This window comes from Neodiprion virginianus, chromosome 1 (assembly GCF_021901495.1).
Source record: "Neodiprion virginianus isolate iyNeoVirg1 chromosome 1, iyNeoVirg1.1, whole genome shotgun sequence".
In the NCBI taxonomy this organism is placed as follows: Eukaryota; Metazoa; Arthropoda; class Insecta; order Hymenoptera; family Diprionidae; genus Neodiprion; species Neodiprion virginianus.
In genome coordinates this window covers 1,566,388-1,588,055 of record NC_060877.1, presented here as the reverse complement: position 1 = coordinate 1,588,055, position 21,668 = coordinate 1,566,388, and the positions used below count along the sequence as shown (strand labels likewise).

The following is a 21,668-nucleotide window of genomic DNA, read 5'->3' as shown; positions in this document are numbered from 1 at the left end:
ATTATGCGAAGGAATTATCGAGTGACCAATTGATATTTTAGGAGTATGAAGAAAGAATATAAATAAAAGAATTTTCACTACCATTTTGATGCAAAATGGCGGGGAGAGAGACATCTTTGAAATTGCCTTTTTTTTTAAACTTAATTTTCCACAATCCTAGAGTCGTGTTACCCCTTAAAAAAGTGGGGGATACTCACCGAGACCTATTTTGCTGCGAGTCCTCTGAATCGCCGGCGAAGTCGAGTGGTTCTCGGCAAGGGTCGCGAGGCAGAGGCCGTCTCCGTCAAGGAGGGAGTCGAACACGTTTACCGTCGACGGTTCGACGGGAAAGAGACGACCTACCCTACCGCCGAGTTCCCAGTAGGCCAGGGTGCACCATTCCCGCTGTCCCGATGCGTCTGAAACGATAAATTTGGAAACACCCTTGTGTGATTATCTTTAATTAAATAAGCTGTGAGGAAATTCTCTGTACGCCAAATAAATTGCAAATTATTTATTCATTTATTTTCTTTTGCAATTCCACTAATTACTTTACACATGTATAACATACTCTTGCTATTATACTCGGTTTTTTTTTCTACGCGCGGATATAATAAATAATATACATATATATATATGTGTACGTATGTACAGAGACAAGACCTTGCAGATTTCGCGCACGCGGTTTATCGGTGAGAAAAAAAAAAAAAAAAAAACACTTCGATACACGTAATGTAATAACAAGATGTTATATAGCGACGGCCGGCGTCGCGACGCCGCGTCGCCTTCTTGCATACCTTTGCAAATAAAAAAAAAAGTAAAAAAATAAATAAAAATTTGGACGTCTGTAGGGGAGTCTGACGTTAATGTGTATTTTATTTTAAATGACATCATATGTTATTATACTCTTCCTTGCACGCGCTGTTTTGCGTTATTTTTAAGCGTTACATGTACGCATACGTGGGAGCTAATATGTAATCCAATTGCATCCTGTGTGTATAATTACAAGTGATTTTTCGATGCTCAACGAAGCTTATATTAATTTCCAATCAATTCAATATTTATATTCAACGCTAATAAAACCGGGCATCGATTACACACACACACGTATACCTACAACCTGTAGGGATAAGCACAGGGTATGCACGCGTACAGGTCGTGTGATAAATTTCTTTCTTCAAGGTAGGTAAATAATAAGCAGGTATAAGCGCAGCGTACGATGAGATATGAAAATTTTTATAAACTCACTCGCGTTTCGCGCAAGTAGCACGATCAGATAATCTGATATTACATACCTGTCCACCTTCTATACATACGTTTTATTGGTCATAATACGAAGAGTTTTATACGCCTGTGTGCGCGACGTGTGTATTATATGTATACATAACGCAAAATATCGATAAATACGATTGACTCATTGCCGAATCAACGACTATATGTATATATAAATCGAAAATAAACCGGCTCGGCTTTTTATCGCCGCGCGAACGTTACACGCCAATGAAAAGTTTTTATCATTTACTTATAGCTAACGAGTATAAGAAAAAGTGTGCAGTTGGTGATCGTGATTGTGAAAGAGACGAGAGTTCGATCGAACCCTCGCCGCGATCAACGCTGTAGAACTCGAGTAAAGGCGGAACAAAAATACGCATTGGCCAGACAATGGGATCACGACGTTACGGGTGTACTGCGTTATCGCGAAGATGCGAGGGGTGGGCGAAATTCCTTGGGGATGAAGCACCTGTTGCTCCCTCTTAAAATGGACCCGCGTTCCGCATCCCCTCGTCGAGGTTTATTACGAGATTTCCCCCATCCATCAAAACTTGGGCGGAAGAGAATTGTCGCGTCTCGTCGGTCCGCACAACCTGTTGCTGCTGCTGCTGCTGCAACCTCATCCCGGAACTAATGGTTTTTACAACCATCGTGGTTGAGCGCAACGTCGCAGAGGTCGAGAACCGGCCTGCGATATTCGTTGCGAAAATTTCTATGTTTAAGGATGCCGGTTGGTCAAAGATTGATTTTTTTTTTTAATCATCTTACACATGTATGCGGGGCGGGGTTGAAGTTCCGAATTTGAAAAGTTCCAAACGCGCCGAATTCCGAATTACTTAGTGGAAACAACAAAATTTCGAATGGTCGGAAATCCGAAACCAAGAAAGCTGAAAGTGATGAGATTTCACAAAGCCAGTAAAGTCATTCGGAATGTCGATGTTTGAGGTGTTTGAATTTTATCGTTTTCGCATTTTCGGAACCTTGAGCGTCGGGTTTCGGACCATTCGAAGCTCTTATCTTTCGTCAAAGTTTGATTTCTTTGCTTCGAGTTTCGTGCTAAAAAAATTCGCAACTTGTCGCTTTCGGAACGTTTCGGAAACTGTCACACGGCCGATCTTTTGGCACAACGCATCCCCTTTAATCCGACAGAACCACATACATATTCAGCAACAATTTCACCACTATAAGTGAAAATTTGAAGGGCTCTGGTTGAGAATGGGGGGCGTCGTAGTTCAACCGCGTCTGGAGGTCAACCCACGCGACGTTGTACGTACGTTACACGCGTTCCATAGATTGTAACATACGGTCGTGTGCAACTCGTCGAGTGTATATCTCGCTCGCCGTTCCTCGTGCAGCTCGCAATTATCTTATAATTTTCATCCTGTCGCATAAAAAGTTATTAAACTGGTCCGAGAGCACGAGCCGAGCACGATTTCTCGTCTTTTCCATCACGCAAAGAGCGCCTCTCCTGATCCGTATAATATACGTACATATTCTATACCAGAAATAGCTATCGCAGCTAAATGGGGATGTTGGCATGCGTGTTAAAAACGTTTTTTTTTTTTTTTTTTGAAATCCCAAATAACACAATTTTCTTTTTAAATTAATTTACTTTCCCGCATTCATCTTACATCGAAATCACTTCCGTTCCTTCTTAAATTTAACCATTATTGAACTTGTACTTAATCAAACGCACAATAATTCGTACCGAATGTCTGACCTGTTTCCCTGCAACGAATATAATTCTCATTTTATTACGCAGCTCTGCAGTTGCCGCTAGATTATGCAAAACTGTTCATCGTTATGCGGTAATGTTTAAATATTGTTAAAACTGAGTAGTTACGTAAGAGAAGGAAAACGTGGCACAAATATAACTATTCAGTCAAATTTCAGCCAAACTTTATGGTAACGGCAAAATTAATCCGTCCAATATTTCCTCGTATACATACATTATAAATACAATTTTCAACACGCAATTGATACACAACTACAAGTAATTCATACATCCTTGTGGCTGTGTTGCGATGATTCGGCGCGACGAGACAGCGACAAAGATACCCAGAGATTTCCTTGTAATTGAAACAACATTCGAACACGTTATATCGTGCAAACGTTGTGTAAAACGATTCGGTGGGTATAATATGAATGATGAAAAAATAAAAAAAAATAAAAAAAAAAAAAAATTAAATTTCTCCGCGCGTTTTTACGACGACGTACGCGGCCTAAGGTGTTTAGGTGTGCATACCGGGTGATAGGAGAAGGTCCGCGAGTCTCCCCCTCGATCCGACATTCACATCTACGTAACACGCGAAGCCCGAGAGCTAGAACCGGCGAAACGACACACGTCGAGTACGGTAGAGGTGGTGGGAGAGAAAACCTCTCCGAAGTGTATAAAAATAGATATTACGAGTTAACGCGGCGCCAAGATTGCGAGCTATCGGACGGATTACGTCACTTGGTTGCCGTATAGCGTCGAGCAAGGACGTCTATCGTCGCGACGCCGCCGTCTCAGCGCCTGCCGATCGCAAACCGATTCCGAGTCTCCCCCCCCCCCCCCCCCTCCGCCTCTCCACCTAAAATAAATCGCGATTAAGGTGTCACGTGAACGATGTTTAAATGTTTCATACGGGAATCAGTTTTTTTTCTTTTTCATTTTCTTTTTTTTTTTTTTGTGTTAGCGCGATAGTTTCGAGTTTAGGAAATTCGCTCCGGTCAGCTAGCAAATTATTACATCTACATCTCTTCCTCTCCACATATACACATAAAACTTAATTTTGATTATTCTTTTTTCTGCGATCGCTTTGAGAAAAATTTCAAATCGATTCAGAGTTTTTCGAAAGGATGAGATGATCGAATTGAAATTTGAAAAAAAGACGCGGTGAGACGACTTAATCATTTTACAATTATTATACGTATTCTCGATTCTTATATTTATACTGACAATGAGTATATAATTTTAGAATTGCATCACAATCGTGAAAACGGTGATTATACACTAATTAGCGACCAATTTTTATTGTACAAAGTGTCGTACGAAATTCGAGGAAAAAAATGAAGTAATCAAATTTAAATAACAAAATAGCGTAATTATGCAGATCACCGATGCGTGATGTATAATTTATAGATAGACACACCCGTAGAGACTGTACGACAATTATGATCGTCATTGTACCTTTAACTGCGTGAATTCGTAGAATTGTTGTTTGAAAATGTTATAAAATAATTGCGACAATGCCGATCGACAGCCGACGGTATAACTTGGCTTCTTGGATCTTCGCGAAATTAGCAAAGGAATTGATCGAAATTCTCCGTATCCTCGGATTTCCCAACTTCCGTGAATTTTCCGCTGCCTATTTTACGCGGCCAGTCCGTTCGGTAACCGTTACAAACCACATAAACATATTCGATACATCTAATTATACATAAATTATTCTATACAGTATTGCAATAATGATTATAATATTTATCCCGAGGCGCGTTATTGTATCGCACGCTCAACGCTATCGTCATAATTATTTATTCATTACGCGTATCCATGTAACAACTATAAGCGCGCATAACACAAGCTGTAAATTCTTGGTGTTTTCGTCTCGTGTACGTATATACGCGGATGATAGCGGGTCGGAAGTTATAGGTGACGAGGTCGGAGGTCAAGGGTCAGCCGTAAGGCTACGGCACACAAGTCTCACACACACACACACGCGCACGCATACGGATAGGTGTATGTTCTTCGATATACGTACGTATAACGCGAGTTGAAAGGCGGGCTGAAATTGAATCTCGCAACGTTCGGTCTCATACTCATTGATATCTAAATACATACATGCGTGCATACACATATTGTACATATGTACATACACGTACATCAGGGAGGTTCGCTTTCCCAATTTTTTTTTTCACAGATACCACTGGAAAAATTTGTGACGAATACTGAAAAAAAAAAATTGTCGCAAAAGCTGGAGGAGGTAGGAAAATATTTAGAGGTCGCTGTACCAATTCTTGTAATATTATTTATTTATTTATTACGGACTTGTATGTATATTAGTTTATCTTTTTCGTATCGTATCGTCTTGCGACAATTTTTTTTTTCCATGAAGAAAAAAACACAAAAATTTAAAATGAACCACCCCGATGTACATACATTGTAGTGATTTAAAAATGATCAGGAAGCAACGTAAGCGCTTACATACGAAGCATACATGTGTATGCGATACGTCAACTCGCGAATAGCAAAGCTGCGTATACATTACGTACCGTGTATACACGTCTGAGAAATGGCATGCCAATTTTACGTTCCATACATTTACACAAAGTACAAAGTCACGCGCGTACGTGAACGACCGCACATAACGTTCGTAATTACTTCGTAGAAACCGGCGAGATTTGGAGCGATTTGAGCGATTTTTCGCAATCATTCGTACATACGTTCATACGCACATGCGCACGCATATACGTACATTCGTGCATACGTACGTACGTCCGTACGTGTAACGGGGCCAAGCCCCGCGTATGTTCCGTTCTTTTTTTCCCCTCTTTTTATCTTCTTTGCACAATTACGTATGCGTGTATTCTTAATTTTGTTTCTGTTTTTTTTTTCGCTCTCTTACATTCCGCAAGCGTGCGTATAATATTGTGTTATGTATATAATAAGAAGAGTGTTCCGCTTCGGTTGATTCTGTAACTTTATCACACCGTTTTTTTAAACAGCAGCGGCTTATCGCCAATGTAAACGGTTCACCGCATACATCCATACGTACGTGCATATTTTCGCCCTCTCGCATTTTCGCACCAGCAACGTTTCGACGCGTGCCCGGGTGCACACACGTAAGTATGCATAGGTATAACTTGGAACATCGTTAGGACGGACACCTCGTACGTACACCTATGTGCGTCTCGATTATTAAACAAAGCTGCATTCCACCGGGCAATAATATTGCATCCATTATAAACACACGCAACGAACGCAGACGGACGCGACGCGTTTTACCCGCGAAACGTCCGCCGCGGCATTTGTACAAGTCTGCACGCTGCTTTCATGTCTGCCGACAAACGGTCGTGCGGTGTATATCATACATGTAAATTCCAAGTAAAAGCACGAGAGAGAGGGAGGGAGAGGGAAAGAGAGAGACTCGTCGTATGCGCTCATAACGTACACCTTGGTGCTTGCTGCACAATGCGACTCGACACTAGCTGGCGGACAAAACAAACTTGTTTCTTCCCGGCGCCTCGCGCAATTTACATGTATGCATTTATGCACAATCTATACGTAGCTCTACACACGCGTACGCATGCATTACAATAATGTCCAGGCAACGACATTTTCTTCTTGCAATATTCGTTTTTGTTTTTTAAATTTTGTATTTGTATATTTTTTTTTCTCTTTCAATTTGTTAGAATTAAATGTACGCGCGAAGCGTAAACAATTTTAATGAAGAAAGAAAAGAAAGACGAATAACCACACGACTGAATGTTAGAGCGGACTTTGGCAGATTTTTGATTAATTATATGCAACAATGCGATAAGGAGCAAAATAATAATGACGCGACGGTGTTCAACGTATTACATATGTCAGGTTTTATTAAGTTTCGCATCCGAAACCTACGATTACATGTACTTTTTCAACGTCAAGGGATACACAAAATATAGACGATATGGAATAACGCGGGTTTCGCGTGACATTCTGCAGCAGTAATTTTAAGTGTGTATGACTAACAACGTATCTAATCGCCCTCCCCCCCCCCCCCTCCCCAAGGTGTGCATCGTGGAACGCAACGTGTCTGCATATGCATGCAACAATTAACACAGGCCCATGACTGCACGAGGCGACGCGACGTCGCTCTTTCTAATACACTCCTTCTCCGTCACTGTGTACGTACCTACACACACGTACGAGGTAGATATACACGGACGACTCTCGTCTGTCCTTCAAACGGCCTTCCTGCCGACTGCCGAGAGACCGAAGAGCAAAGGTAGGATAATGGCTGGGCATATAGTGGCGTAGGTATTAGGTATAGGTGCATTAAATATACCAGAGCGTACGGAACGCGCGTGTATGAGTCGAGGAGAGATGCGGAGAGAGAGAGAGAGAGAGAGAAGGATGTATATTAACGTACAACAAACACTCCGTGAAATGTAGGTACGTACCTACTGCGGTATATCATATACCGTATGGACTTCGAGTATGTACACGTACGTGGATATCTCTAGTGTCGTGATATCTGTCATATTTGTGACACATACACGTGTAGGTATGTTTACCTGCGTATGTATAAAGTGCGTTATACAGACAGGGCCGAAAGTTCGTCGCCGAGAATAAGATAGCTGTGTAACCATCGACGACGACGACGATGACGGGAGCGATAGAGAAAGGCGCGTCGCGTCACTCAATCCATCAATCCATCAATCTCTCTCTCTCTCTCTCTCTCTCTCTCTCTCTCTCTCTCTCTCTCTCTCTTTGTCTTTCTTTCTCCCTCGCGATAAGGAGATCAAAGTCACGCACTTACGATGCGACAGTGCATATTGCGGCTCTCCGTGCATTTCGGAATTTTTCCGTCCCACCTTTCACAAATCAATTTATCGCACACGCGAAGGTTATTGGGAGTTTTGTAAAACATACATGGCGGTGCATTATTATTAACGTAATACAGTTTGTCGAACGCGCGAAGCATGCAAAGGTTCGAATCATTTCTCAAATCAAATCAAATCAAATCAAATCAAATCAGATCAGATCGATCCCGGTAGATATAATCGCAGATTATACGGCGAAAATAGACGCGTGTTTTATGTACAGGGTATTAAGATACACTCGTCATCGTATATATACTCGTTTACCTGTGTATATTTTCGACAAGTTTCAAAAGTTGTGAGTTGTGGAAAAAAAAAACAAAAAGGTAAAAACAAGAAACGAAATTGCAATATAGACCCATCTCTCAAAGTGCGAATCAATATTCGAATGTTTAATACCTTGCAGCGGGAGACGAGAAATTACACAAACAGAAATTTCACGCTGGTGTATATTTTTTCAATTTAACCATTCCTTTTTTCTTTCTTCTTCTCACGACTGTTTACAGCTATATCGTTTCATCGCTGCAGGTATGCAGATAGAACTGAACAAACAAATACTCTCAATAATTTGGTATACCCGAACACGAGCGAGTCGTCAATGATCGCGATATTTATCAAAAACTAATAACACAAATTAGAAGTTAAAACACGTAAAGGTCTGTAACACGTACAATAACAACTGATAACAATAAATCACGAATACGTCAAGCAAGAGAATCGAAACTTACACATTATAATTGTGTAATAAAAATGTACACACCGCACGCGCATCTCTTTCACGATACGTTTATATATTACAATATTATGCACGTTTCAGGTAGGCTACAATTATACTCTACATGCCTACTAGCACGTACGTACAGATCCATTTACAATTGCGACTACACAACTCGTACGTGTAACAAATACACAGACAAAAATCGGCGCCCAGTCGGACCGGTCGTAAAATTGCAAACAAATGCCTCGCGTCTCGCGGTCGTCCGTATATATAAGTATGTGGTTATGTGGGTATGCATACTGTACGTACCTACCTACATTCTCTCTCTCTCTCTCTCTCTCTCTTTTTCCCATCGTACCTAGACCTCTCCGTCGTTGCTCTTTTCGCCGATTCATATACGATTCTCTCGTCCGCATAACAAGTCATAAAGGATAGATAGATAGGTACGACGTATCGCACGTACGTGCAAGGGTGTTGCCCGTGTGTATGAGAAAGAGACGCGTCGATGTGCCTTGTAATGGGAGAATAAAAGATGGCCCGACGCCAGTGAAGGCGCCACATACCGGGCGCCGCCTGGCAGCCTCTCCCCCCTCACCCTCCTGTTCCTCATCATCCTCTCAGCCCCTCCAGCCCCCCTCCGAAGGCAGGCGGCGTCGGCACACACCGCATATTCACCGGCCAAGTGTGTACGTATTCCTTGTTCCTCACCGGCCATCGTGCTGCAACCGAAGCGAGCAAACAGGCCTCCGTTGCCTCCCTGCTGCACGCACCTATTCGAACCGATCGCTTGGCCTCCCGGCGTAGCTTCTCTCTTTTGAGTTGGTGAAGAAGCCCTTCGCGGGATGCGCCGGGCGGATTTTCGAGGAAGGGAGAGACGGAGGAGAGGAGACGAGACGAGAGGCCTTCGAGGCCTGACCGATTATCGCTTCGCTCTTCTTGTTTGAGGGTTTTTCGACGAGACGAAAAGTGCATTGCGTCTACCTGAATCACGTGCCCCGTCCTCCCGCAACGGAAGGGATCAACCGAATGACTGACCTGCAACTGGTTGGATGCAGTCGACTCGTGTGTAATATCTGTGTCGGTATGTGTAGAGGTAATAAGACAGGTACGCTTGCTACCTCAGCGATGATCAAGTTGTTGGTTTAAGGTCTGTCATTCGTTCATTCACATTCTTTCTTCCTTACTCTCTCAATTCGTTGTTTCGGTATGACGCGAAAAATAACAAAGAAACTTCCATTTTTCACATTTATACACACGCGCACACACACACACACACATATATATATAATTTATACTAGCCCGTAATTGCATCCCAACTCGAACAATCTTAACACACGGTATAAAAAAGATAATATCCTTTTCGCCTTGCGTTATCAACTATTTTTCATTTATCAAGCCTACGCACTCCTACAATCTACAAACAAACGGAAAAAGAAATAGAGAGAGATTAGTTTTTGTTCGAAGCGCATATAATATTATATATATGCGAAGTACGTACAATACAACGTCCGATTACACACGAACATTAATGTTTATACCTATACGCGTACACCATCCATACCACAAGTATCGATCTGCGATTTAAGCTGTTACATACGCGCATTTACCTTCTAATGTACGAATATTATCCTAGGTTGCCACCTAGGCGGATATGTTCGCAAAATACACGCATGTTCGTAATGCAATACGCGAACGCAAACGTCGAACTTAGAAAATGGCGAAACTTTAAAATATGCAAAGTTGCAGAAACCAACTCTGGCACAGGGTCTCCACGTTCGTTGCCGCAGGCTTTTCACCCGATGCACCCTTCTTCCATTTCGTTCCCTTTTCCACATACATACATACATAGGCATATACGTAAAATTACCAGCCTTGTTCAGCGTTCGGAACTCATTTAATCACCCCCCCCCCCCCCCCTTTCGCCCCCCCTTGTCTGCTCCGCACTCCCGACGACTAGACAACCGATTTCGTTCTCGTTCAAATTACACACACATGACATACACAGATCAGTCAAATTCCTTGTTATATTTTTCTTCTTTTTCCGACAGACGGTATGATGATGATATTATTATTATTGTTGTTATTATTATTATTATTATCATTACTATTATTATACAGTGCAGGTATACGGTAATTATTCGTCAGCTGTGTGCAGGAGAGAGAGACAACCGCGCGTCGAGGTTGCAATCTCATCAGTTGTATTACAGTGCGGTTCAAGTATAAAAGAGGGGATAAATATAATTGAGAAAGAGGAAAGAATCCGAAGCGAGACAGAGAAACGGAGGTTGGTTAGCACATGTATTTGAGATAAATTTGCTCGAGTGTTTCGACATTCGCTCGGTCGGAGCGGTGAACCGCAGGCTTTGAAACGTCGGGTATTGCATACCGCGCGTAATAATCACGCTTCGCGGTATAATACGATATTTTGAGGAGAGCGTGGTTGGAACTGGACGATAGGAAACGTTTCGAGAATACAGGACGAGACGAAAACGGAAGAGCGGAAATCAGGCGAAATAACAAATACCGGATACCGGATACGGTAAATAAAAGTACGAGGACACCGCTGAATAAGCTCGTGCTTTTCTAGGAGCCCAAAACATCCCCTTTAACCCGCCGAGTCAGCCGCCGGCGATCAAATAACGAACCAACGACCGTGAGGGAAGCTGCGAACGACGGCCTTGACCCTCGATCGATTTACGTCGCGCCTTTGATGTCCGTGCGTTACGTACGAGTCGAAGGGGTGTTTTATCACCTACCGAACATCTCAAAACATTTTTTATTTACCCGCGTATAAGTATAGTATAACGCAGACGCCGTGGGCTTTTGTTCCAAGATTTTTCTTTTTACATCGAGTACACGAAGAAATTTCAAATAAGCAAATAAGGAAAATATAAGCCATCCTCTACATATAACGTACAATACGTTGGGGTGGTCCTTGTTCAGGGTGTCGAGCAATTTTTTCCACCCCACCTTCCGAAATCAACTTCAAATTTTACCTCAAACTCTACCGAGTTTAGTCCGCTTTGTGACAGAAGTTTCTTTATGGAAATTAACGTGGGAAAAACTGTTTTTCTCAGTTTCATTGTAAGAGTGATAAAAAAAAAAAATTCACATCATCGTACCACCGTACCATCTATACAAATTGCACTTCCTCTAAATAAAAAAGAAGACGAATTTCGAGGGTGTGCATTCGTCTAGATTGCCTCGTACGACGATGTGTACTTTTTCCCAGATAGGAGCACTAATTCTCACCAAAACCTCGCGGTTACAGATTTTTTCGAACATTATCACTCTTGTAATAAAATATATACTGAGAAAAAAAGCTTTTCCCTCGTTGATTTCCATAAGAAACTTCGATCACAAAGCGGACGATCTTAAAGTTGACGTAAAAATAAGGCGATTGTTTTTGACTTATTTGAAGTTAATTTGGGGGGGGCAAGAAAAATTCGTCAACACCCTAACAACACGTATAAGGAAGGAAGGAAAGTTATAACCCGTTGAGTGATAGCTGTTGCATCGTGCATACGACGATGAATACGACCAGGATGTCCATAAAGCGAAGGATGCGGAACGCGTTCGTATAATATAACCGGAGTTAAGCCAACCTGACCAAACCCAACTTATATAAGAGAAGAAGAAGAAGAAGCGTTCCGCGGACAACCTGTTGCTTTTATTTGAGCTTTTCCTTTTTTCGCGCTGAATCATGATCCTTGTTTTCGCAGCCGTTCCTGCTGTTGCTGCTCCTGCTGCTCTGCAATGCTCCCGAGATGCAGAGTATTTCTCGCCGTTATGCATCATAATTTTCGCGACACGCGTCCTGCGATGATGTCGTTATATTGCACAATTTATGCATATTGAGTTCATAATTTATAAGTATGAAACACAGACCGACAATAAACCTAACAATAGATTTAAATTGAGAGTATAACTCTGTTAAATGGCTGTATTGCTCAATTATTTAGAAAATAAAACATGAACTTTGTAGTCAACATCGATTATGTTATGTATCATGAAACATTGTTCGGCGCCCTCAAAAAAAAAAAAAAAACTCGATCTTTTAATTTAAGTATGACAATATTAGAGACACGTTATTTTTATCCGTTGCTTTATAACAGCAAAACTGGATCATTCCTCTACATATAGTACGAAATAAAAATACTCCATACGTCCTTTAAATTTTTTCCGTACAATTAACAGCGTTCAGATAACTGTGAAACGGTGCACCTTTCCCTCTACAACCATCTTTCCTCCAATCACACATCCATACATACTATACCCGAAAACAACGCGCTTGCAATTAAATTACATCCCGTGCCTATTAACGTTTATATTATACATTACACCTGATACAGGTACGCACAATTATACACACACGTACACGTATCAACCGAGAGGCAAGAGAGAGAGATAGATGTGTCAACAAGTGTACAGTAGGTATATACGTATATGCGTTACGTTCAACAATAATATATCCAACATAGATAGAATTTATATACCTGATGTTAGAAAAGCGTCAAAACTTGACTGACAAATAAATCAATAAAGCACAGCGTTGTACGTGCTACGTTGTGCGTTACGTTCGTAACGTCGGTGGTTGCGATAGTGGAAGGAAGGAAAAGGCAAAAGCAGAGGCAAAGCCATGGCAGGGCAGCCGAGCGAGGTCGCGGCACATGCGGCAGCTGTCTGGCGCCAGCCAAACCCCCTCTCACCCCCCCAACCCCCGCCCCCACCGCCACCTCAAACCCACCGACGTCCTTTCGGCCCCTCTCTCTAGATACCCGGCATTCGGGCAGAGCGGCGTCGAGACGCAGCCACCAACCTTACCGACCGGCTCCTCGAGAACCCAAAGAAGAAGAAGAAGACGAGTGTCACTTACACTTGCCAAGATCGGAATTACGTACATATATATGCCTTCTTTTCTTCTCTTCTCCAACCGTATACGGGGGGGGGGCTTTTCACGCTAACTCGGTGAAACGGTTGACCATGACATTTTTCAGTTTCAACCTGGAATTTTTTCCGCGTTGGTAAACGACCGTTGGAAAAGTTTCCGAGAATTTTTTGCAAAACTTTTTTTTCAAATCATTCGTCTTTACCCCGAGATTTTTTTTTATCCCGTTTCCGAAATGAAACATTTCCACGAAAGATTCAGAGTGGGAGATAGTTTTTTTTTATTTCTTATTTTCACAACTGCTTGAAAACTGTTGATAATATACCATACCGCATCTCCGATTTCATTACGGATTTATCAAATTATTTCTCCCGTTCTTAAAAACTCCCTCGCCATTTTTTTCAAAGAATGCTTTTTTTGAAAAAAATTACAACGCCAAAAGTGTTGGAGTGTGTTTTAGAACTGAAGAAACAATTTTAAAAAGTCGGTAATCAAATCGGAGATGCGGTATGCGTTGTAATAGATTTTTAACAGGTATGAAAATAGAAAAGACGATTAAAACATAAAAAACACGAGGTCCCAGTCCGAGTCTTGGGTGAAAATGTTTCATTTCGTAAACTAAATGTTTTTTTCTTCTTCTTGTTCCGTAAAAATCAATTTGGGTGTTTTTTAAGGACGAGTGATGAAAAAATATTTCAAAAATTTCTTGGAAGCTTTTCAAGGGTCGTACTAATGCGGAAAAAATCCTTGGTGAAATTAATAAAACGTCATGGTCAACCGTTTACGGAGTTGGCGTGGAATGCCCCATACGTAAAACTCGAAGTCTCTCTTTGCGTGTATGTTCGCTTGTAACTCGGGGACTACCGAACCGATTTTGATTATTCTTTTTTCTGTCGATAGCTAAAATGTCTGGCCCAGTTTTAGGATACATTTCGTTAAAACCAGATCGATTATTTCCGATATATAACGAAATTTGTAAGCTTATTCGGAATGGGATCAAACACTCGTGCGAATGCTGATTAAACTCTTGGAAATAACGGAAAGGTATGCTCAAAAGTTTTCAAGGTCTCGACGAGCTCTCCAAAAACGTCTAATAGTTTTTCCACAATATGCATTTAAAAATATTACGTATGTATTCATATACAGTTCAAAGTTTGAAAAATTATACGGATATTGAGTACCGGAGTTATTCGGATCGTGGATATTTCAAGCCTGAAAAGAAGATACCGTATCGTCGAATATTTATATAAAATTTACTATCCCACGTAAAATGTCTACATCAGGCGACGAGTGTTCGGTTCGCGTTTAAAAATGCAATTTCAGCATGGATAATCTAATCCAGTTAACTTAATTACACCGTAACAATTTAATAATACGGTTGAGTAACTTGCATTTGTCGATAATCCGCATTCATCGTATCGCGATCGTCAAGTTATACAACAAAGATGTGTACCTAACCGATTAATGAACGTCTACACAAACGCGTGATCGAGTCTCTGTTTGTATATGGACAGGTATAATGTTACAACGTTTGGTGCAAAAAAAATAAAAAAAAGAAAAAGAACCACAGTAAGGGAGAATGATAAATTCAAAACTAAAAAGAAGCTGTAACAAAAATAATAATGAGATAAGAAAGAGCGAGAGAGCGAGAGCAAGAGAGAGAGAGGAGAGAGAGAGAGAGGACGGCTTCCAGCTGGTTGGCCTCACACCACGTGCCACGTGTCTCACCTCACCTCACCTTGTGAATGAGCAAATTGTTTTCGTCTCTAAATCCTATTACCTAATCGACACACCGTTCTACATAATATCCGCGTGCATTATATTAACGATAAGCATCGATGGTGTATTCTTGTAAAAAAATTGCAAATACCTTCACCGTTCGTAGTCAGGGATCCGGGAAGTGGTGGTGGGTTTGCGTTTCTGTGCCGATTAATCACCGCGTCGGCGTCTCCTTCGCCTCCACCTTCGCTCGGTGCACGATCTGAAATTCATCAATGAGGAAAACTTGTATATATATACATATATGTTGAAAAAAACTGAACTAAATGAACTGCCTCTAAACAGGAATGGAAGTAAAAAAAAAAAAAAAAAAAAATCAAGCCTAGTAAAAATTAAGTACATAAATAGATAACGATCAGGATGAGAATGAAAGTTACATTGAATTAGGTGGGGAGAAAAAAAATGGGAGTGGGGTGGAAATTTTTTTTTTTTTTAAATTCGCCTCCGCGAAGTTGTTTTTCTCGTGAGGCGAGTCGTCTTAATAATTCCTCCGTGAGTGTGCGAGTATGCATACGTATAATATTACGTATGCGTGTATACACGTCGTGTATGTATAACGTAAAAAGAGGAAAAAACGCGCGACGCTATTTTGACGCGGTGGCGGCTTGCTGCTCTCTGTTTCTCTCTCCCCCCCCCATCTTTTTCTTATTCTTCCTTTTCTTCTTCTTTGTCGTATTCGATAACTTCTACTTCTGCCAGTCGGATTCGCGACCGACTGACTAGCTTCCGTACGCGTGTTCGACTCACGTATTACTACACCCAGAGGACACATATTAATATACCTAGAGGGAGATAGGATTTTTCCACGCAAAACTAAGCTATTGCATAACTCGATCGTCGCGACAAAACAACCGTATGGAAGCTGTGACAGGGACATAATATAATAATATATTACCCTGCCTCTGTACACCGGGCGGCGATACTTCCATTACAATATCTTGTCATTCACAGATCGGATCGTGTCGAGCCGGGTTACGTGAATCGAAACGCGATTTTAACCGCCGAGGTTCGGAGAAAAATTTCGAACAACACAAAACTGTGAATACCGATTAATGTCAACGATCGACTTTCGAGCTGATCGGAGTAATCGAAAGTGCGCAGAAAATAAATCGGCGTGCAAATCGGTGAATGTATATACGCCATGTCCAGAAACGACGAAACTTGCGCACAATAATTGTGACGGCTTCGGGCAAGAGACCGAAGGTTGTACAGATAATTCATTAAGCAAAGAACCATGGAAAAAGAAAAAGAAAAATAAGGAGCAGCAGCGGAGGAACAAGGAGGCAAAGGGAGAAAGAGAGAGAGAGAGGGAGGCTGACGTCACAAACGTCGGACTCTCGGTTCTCTCGGTGGGTCGGTCGGTCGCATTCTTTCAAGATTCTTGGGTTGTAGACTCCGAGACTCGACATTATATCCAAGGCGAAGGAACGAACGCTTCTAACCATGCTTGGCTGGCTGGCTGCTTTTCCCTCGAGAGGAACGCAGCTCCGTTTCCTGTTATCGCTACGCAGCTTCGAGCTGCAGGGGGAATGTCACTGTCTTTCTCATTTAGGGACTCCGATATTTCATTAAGTATTACGGGTACTCGAAACGCGTAAAGTACTCAATTTCATCCCCTGTCAGTGAGAATATTTATGTCTAGGGTGGTCCTCGTTTGGGGACCAGAAAAATTTCCATCTAGACGCCCCCCCAGATCTGTTTCAAATCGCGAAAAAAAATTCTTTGTAAAGTTTCAAGCCTCTACGTCAACTGGAACACGTGCCTCTAAGCTCCGAAAGTTTTAAATGTAAAATACAAATAGTTTAGATTTCAAAATTTTATAATTATTGTTTGCTTGCATATAATCCTAATAAATGTGATGCTATTAAGCTCATATAAAAGAAAATATACATTATAAAATTATGATAAAATTTTGAAATTATTAGAGTTTGTTCCTATCACCGTAAGCAACAACTCTGTCAAGTTTCAAATCAGTCTCTTCGTTTATACCAATCGTAAAAACGAAACAACTGGTTATAAAAACTACATGTATTATACATTCAAAACTTTCGGAGCTTAGAGGCACGTGTTTCAGTTGACGTAGAGGCTTAAAACTTTACACAGATTTTTTGTCAATGATTTGGAACAGATTTAGAGTGCATCCCAATGAAAATTTGTCCGATCCCCAACTAAGGATCACCCTAAATTGTATATTGTATTACACATTCGCGAATTTTAAGAATCGCACCGATAAAAATTGTTTCTCAGTGTATAACAACAGATTGAGACAAGATCATTTAAACATGATTTTTACACTCGCGATAAGAGTTTTTTCTGTTTCATTATTCCTTTCCGATACGAATCGTTATTTTCCATAAATGTATTGCATAAATATCAGCCTGTTATTCGTACACCGTGTTGCACAATAATTTTACGATCGAGGTAAGAAAGAGCGAATTTTTACAGCGTGTAGCGTGACGCGTTTCTATATTATAATGTGGAAAAAATAGTTCTTCCTCCTCCGTTCGTATAGAGCGAGAGAGAAAGAGCTAAGGACTTTGGAAACGTCTAAAAGAGCTATTTTAGGTCCCCCTAATGTACCGCGAAAGCGTTCCGTTCTCCTGACGAACCGCGTCGTCGCGTCGCGACCAACTCCGAAGCGTCGCGTCGATCCGGTAAAAGCGTAAAGCCAAAAGTTTCTCTAACGGGGGATTACATCTGTATTAGACTGGCCGTTCAGAAAAAAATGTTTACACTCAAAGTTGAAAAATCTCGAGCCAACCTTGAAAAAAGATGATCCTCAAAGTCTCAATGCTCGATCTCGGTGTTGAAGGGTGCCGGTAGTTTGATTGTTGTTTAATTTTTTTATAGAATAATTAATCTAGGCTAAATTGTTTTTTCGTACGCCATGTTGAATATTACACCGTGAAAAATTGAAAATGTTTTAGTAAAAATTGACGAACGGAACAGAGCAAATAATTATTAATAATCATAATACGTAGAAACGGTAAGACAATGTATAAAGAATATTAGAAGAAAGGAAGTGAAAATTATATGTCGAAAATTTTCAGAATGAATATAATATGTAATAAAGAATCGTAGCTTTTTCTGAGCTTTTTTTCTTCTTCTATTACAAGTTTACGTTTACATACAACATACGTACCCCGTAGTAAATTTCGTAACGTATTTTATCCACCGATTAGACCGTGTAATAAAATAAACCCGTAACGTCGTTAATCACTTTCCCAATACCGGATATGTATATATATATATATATATATAGATACGTATACAGATCATTGAATTCTCTGTCTCTCTCTGTCTCACTCTTTCTCATTCTAGTCAATGAACGTGAACGTATACGGAATATATGCACGTATAATAAAGAATTATATACACCTACACCCACGCATGCGTCGCTTCATACAAATACAAAAACGTACATATCTTCACAAGTTTTTTATAACCGACCATACAAAGGTTGCGCACGCATTCAGACGCGCACACGCATGCATAAATGGATAGATTTGTTTTGATAATTTCTTCGTGCAAATGTCTTTTTCTTCGTCAAAAGTATTTTTCAGATCAGGAGTGCAGGTTTGCTGTATAGGACGACAGCGTCATCACTGGCATTCCTCTGTTAAAATTCTCACCACTTGTCTCTCTCTCTCTCGCTTCTACGTCATCGCTCTCGTTTTCTTTCAATAATAATTAACTGAGAATACAAGTGGGCGAAATTTTTTTTCCGGCAAAAAAAGAAGAAGGAAAAAAAAAGGAGATATACGGCTCGCGGTACGACGCCGGCAATTTTCCCAATCCGGAAACGATGGATTTTTAGTGAGAAAGCAACGGGCCCCACGACCACGCGAGGAAGCCTTGGAATGTCATTGAGCCACTCCCGGTCGAAGAGCTGGTCTCTCTGCTGCCCGAGGAGATGCTGTCGAGTGGCTGCTGCTGCTGCTGCTGGCGATGCTCTCTTCAAGACGTTTGTTTCACTCCTCTCTCGTGTTCCGACTTTGAGAGCGACGTATAGAGATAGAAGAATTTATAAAGGGAAAGGGAGAGAGAGAGAGAGAGAGAGTGAGAGGGAGAATCTATAGTTTCTAATATGAATGAACAACAATTTTTATACGTTTACATCGTATTTACTACATACCGTAGAGAAGTTACTTCGCAGAAATCGTTGATTGTACACGTAGGGAAAGAATTGTTTGAGACGAGTGATAATCGTTTCATTCAACTAATTTTAAACGCGGCGAACACAACGTCTACTTACTTAATTCGACAATATACTTTTGTTCGTCTAAAAATATTTTGTTGAATAAACCAAAGATTTTGTTAGACTGATTGACGTTGAATTGATACAAATAAATGTTTACTCCGCCACCCGTGACCGCGAATTTAGTTTATTCAATGACTTTTTTTCCTCTCACGATCAGTGTAGGTGAAAAGGATGAGAAAATAAAAAATTCACTACATCAGCAACTATAATAGAGCATGAACAAATTATACGCACATCTATCTGAAATGATAGACCAAAAGATACGTGCAAAACATAAGTATATACTATACTATGTAGTAACCTTGACGAAATCGCTACACGCGCGATGCGGAGTGAATATTTTTTTGTTTAGCAGTGTTTCTTTTTTCGTTTTTCATTATTCCCCTCTCTTTTCCTTATAACGATAAGAAATCCCGCCCGTCAAAAGAAATATGTACGTACCGCGCGTTATAGCATGGTGTATATGCACATACATATGTCACGTACAAGTGCGTGCATATTAATATAATAACAATGATAACAACAATGACAAAAATATGATTGGGGGGGGGGGGGGGGGTATATATGATGCGTTCGCTGTATATTATGTACTACACGTTTGTACGATGATATACAATATTATACGATATACACGAGCTAGGCGCAGGTATTGCACGAACACGCATTTACCTGTAAATATGTACAACTAGCTCTGTATAATCATCACTCGTCGTATAATACGTAAAGTAATAACAACGAGAATGCCGCACAAACACGCGGGTGTATATTAAAAGTGTCCGAAATGAGTCGGAAAAAAAGATAAAAGAGAAAACAAATCTTAGCTTTACGCGTGACGTAGATTTCAAACACGTGTCTCTCTCTCTCTCTCTTTCTCTGCGTAAGTGTGTGTGTGTGTGTTTTAGGGTGGTCCTCGTTTGGGGGTCGGACATTTTTTTATTGGAACGCCCCCCGGATCTATTCCAAGTCATTAGGAAAAAATCTCTGTAAAGTATCAAGCCCCTACGTCAACTGAAACACGTGCCGGTAAGCTGCGAAAGTTTTAAATTCAAAATACGTGTAGTTTTTATGATAGTCAGTGCGTTTTGTACGACTGGTATAAATGAAGGGACCGATTTGAAACTTAGAAAGGATGTGTTGCAAAAATTGAATTCTATTTATTTTATTTTTTTATTTTTTTACGCGTTATTCTTCTTTCCATTTCTTCAACTTAACACTACGTACCTACATAATACCTACGTTATAGACAATTCGATCCCTCCATGCATATATATAAATATACCATGTATATCACCGAAGAATCAAGAGCGATATCATTTAGCAGGAGCTCGCGTATGCCACGCAGCTTACAATATTTGTACGAATGAAATGAGAAGAATAAAATAAAAGTAAGGAAGAACAGTGAGAGCAAATAGAATAATCACACAAGGATCGAACAGCATCTGCAGGCAAGAAAGAAGAAATTGCAAACTTTGGACGTTTGCAGAATACTGTAAATGAATAGAAAAACGTAAGATTTATTTTCTTCAACGTTGTTCAACAGCAATCTCTTCGATTGCCGATTAACAATTATGTACGTACTCGTGACACCCGTTAACGTAGAATATTACGTATACGTGAAATCTATGCGTTTAAAACACGGCAGTGTTAAATTCGAGAACTGAGAATGAAGCGTACCTGCCTACGTATAATATTAACAATCACGGCCAAACAGAGCCATTGAGCCGAGAGAGAGAAATACGAAGAGAGAGCGCGTTAATGCTGCAAGTCGCTACTCAGTTTATTCGAGCAGAGTTGAGCCGAGTAGCTCTAGTGCTATCAACGAAAGATATTGACCCCGGTAACACGCGCGTTCGTATACGGCGTGTGTGATGCAAAGAGAAATAGAAAGAGAGAGAGAGAGAGAGAGAGAGAGAGAGAGGCTTTATACCATCCCGCAGACAGAGCCCGGCATGCATTGACTTTTTAACGCGCGTTTTGCCTCTTTGGGATCGGGACGTTTCGATTGCAAGTTCGTCCTTCGCATTTTCTACACCCAGGATAGATTAGAAATATCATACGTAAATATAGATTGGAAATAGAAAGATTGTTCTGTGAAAAGATGAGCGTTCTACGTTATGTTGGAAGATCACGCTCAGTTGATTTTTCACTTTCTTTTAGCATTTTTTTTTCTTTTTTCTTTTTGAATTTGTCATGAAACATGTTGAAAC

At 40.7% G+C, this 21,668-nt stretch overlaps 1 protein-coding gene across 1 annotated transcript in view; it reads right to left on the bottom strand.

The window, feature by feature from the left end:
• Positions 1-21,668, bottom strand: part of LOC124298586 (uncharacterized) — a 35,306-nt gene that overhangs the window by 5,506 nt on the left and 8,132 nt on the right. The window contains exons 3-4 of the mRNA XM_046750777.1: positions 15,292-15,402; positions 198-398 (exon numbers count right to left, since the gene is read on the bottom strand). Coding sequence (XP_046606733.1) covers positions 198-398; positions 15,292-15,402 — 312 coding nt within the window. The remainder of the gene's footprint in view (positions 1-197; positions 399-15,291; positions 15,403-21,668) is intronic.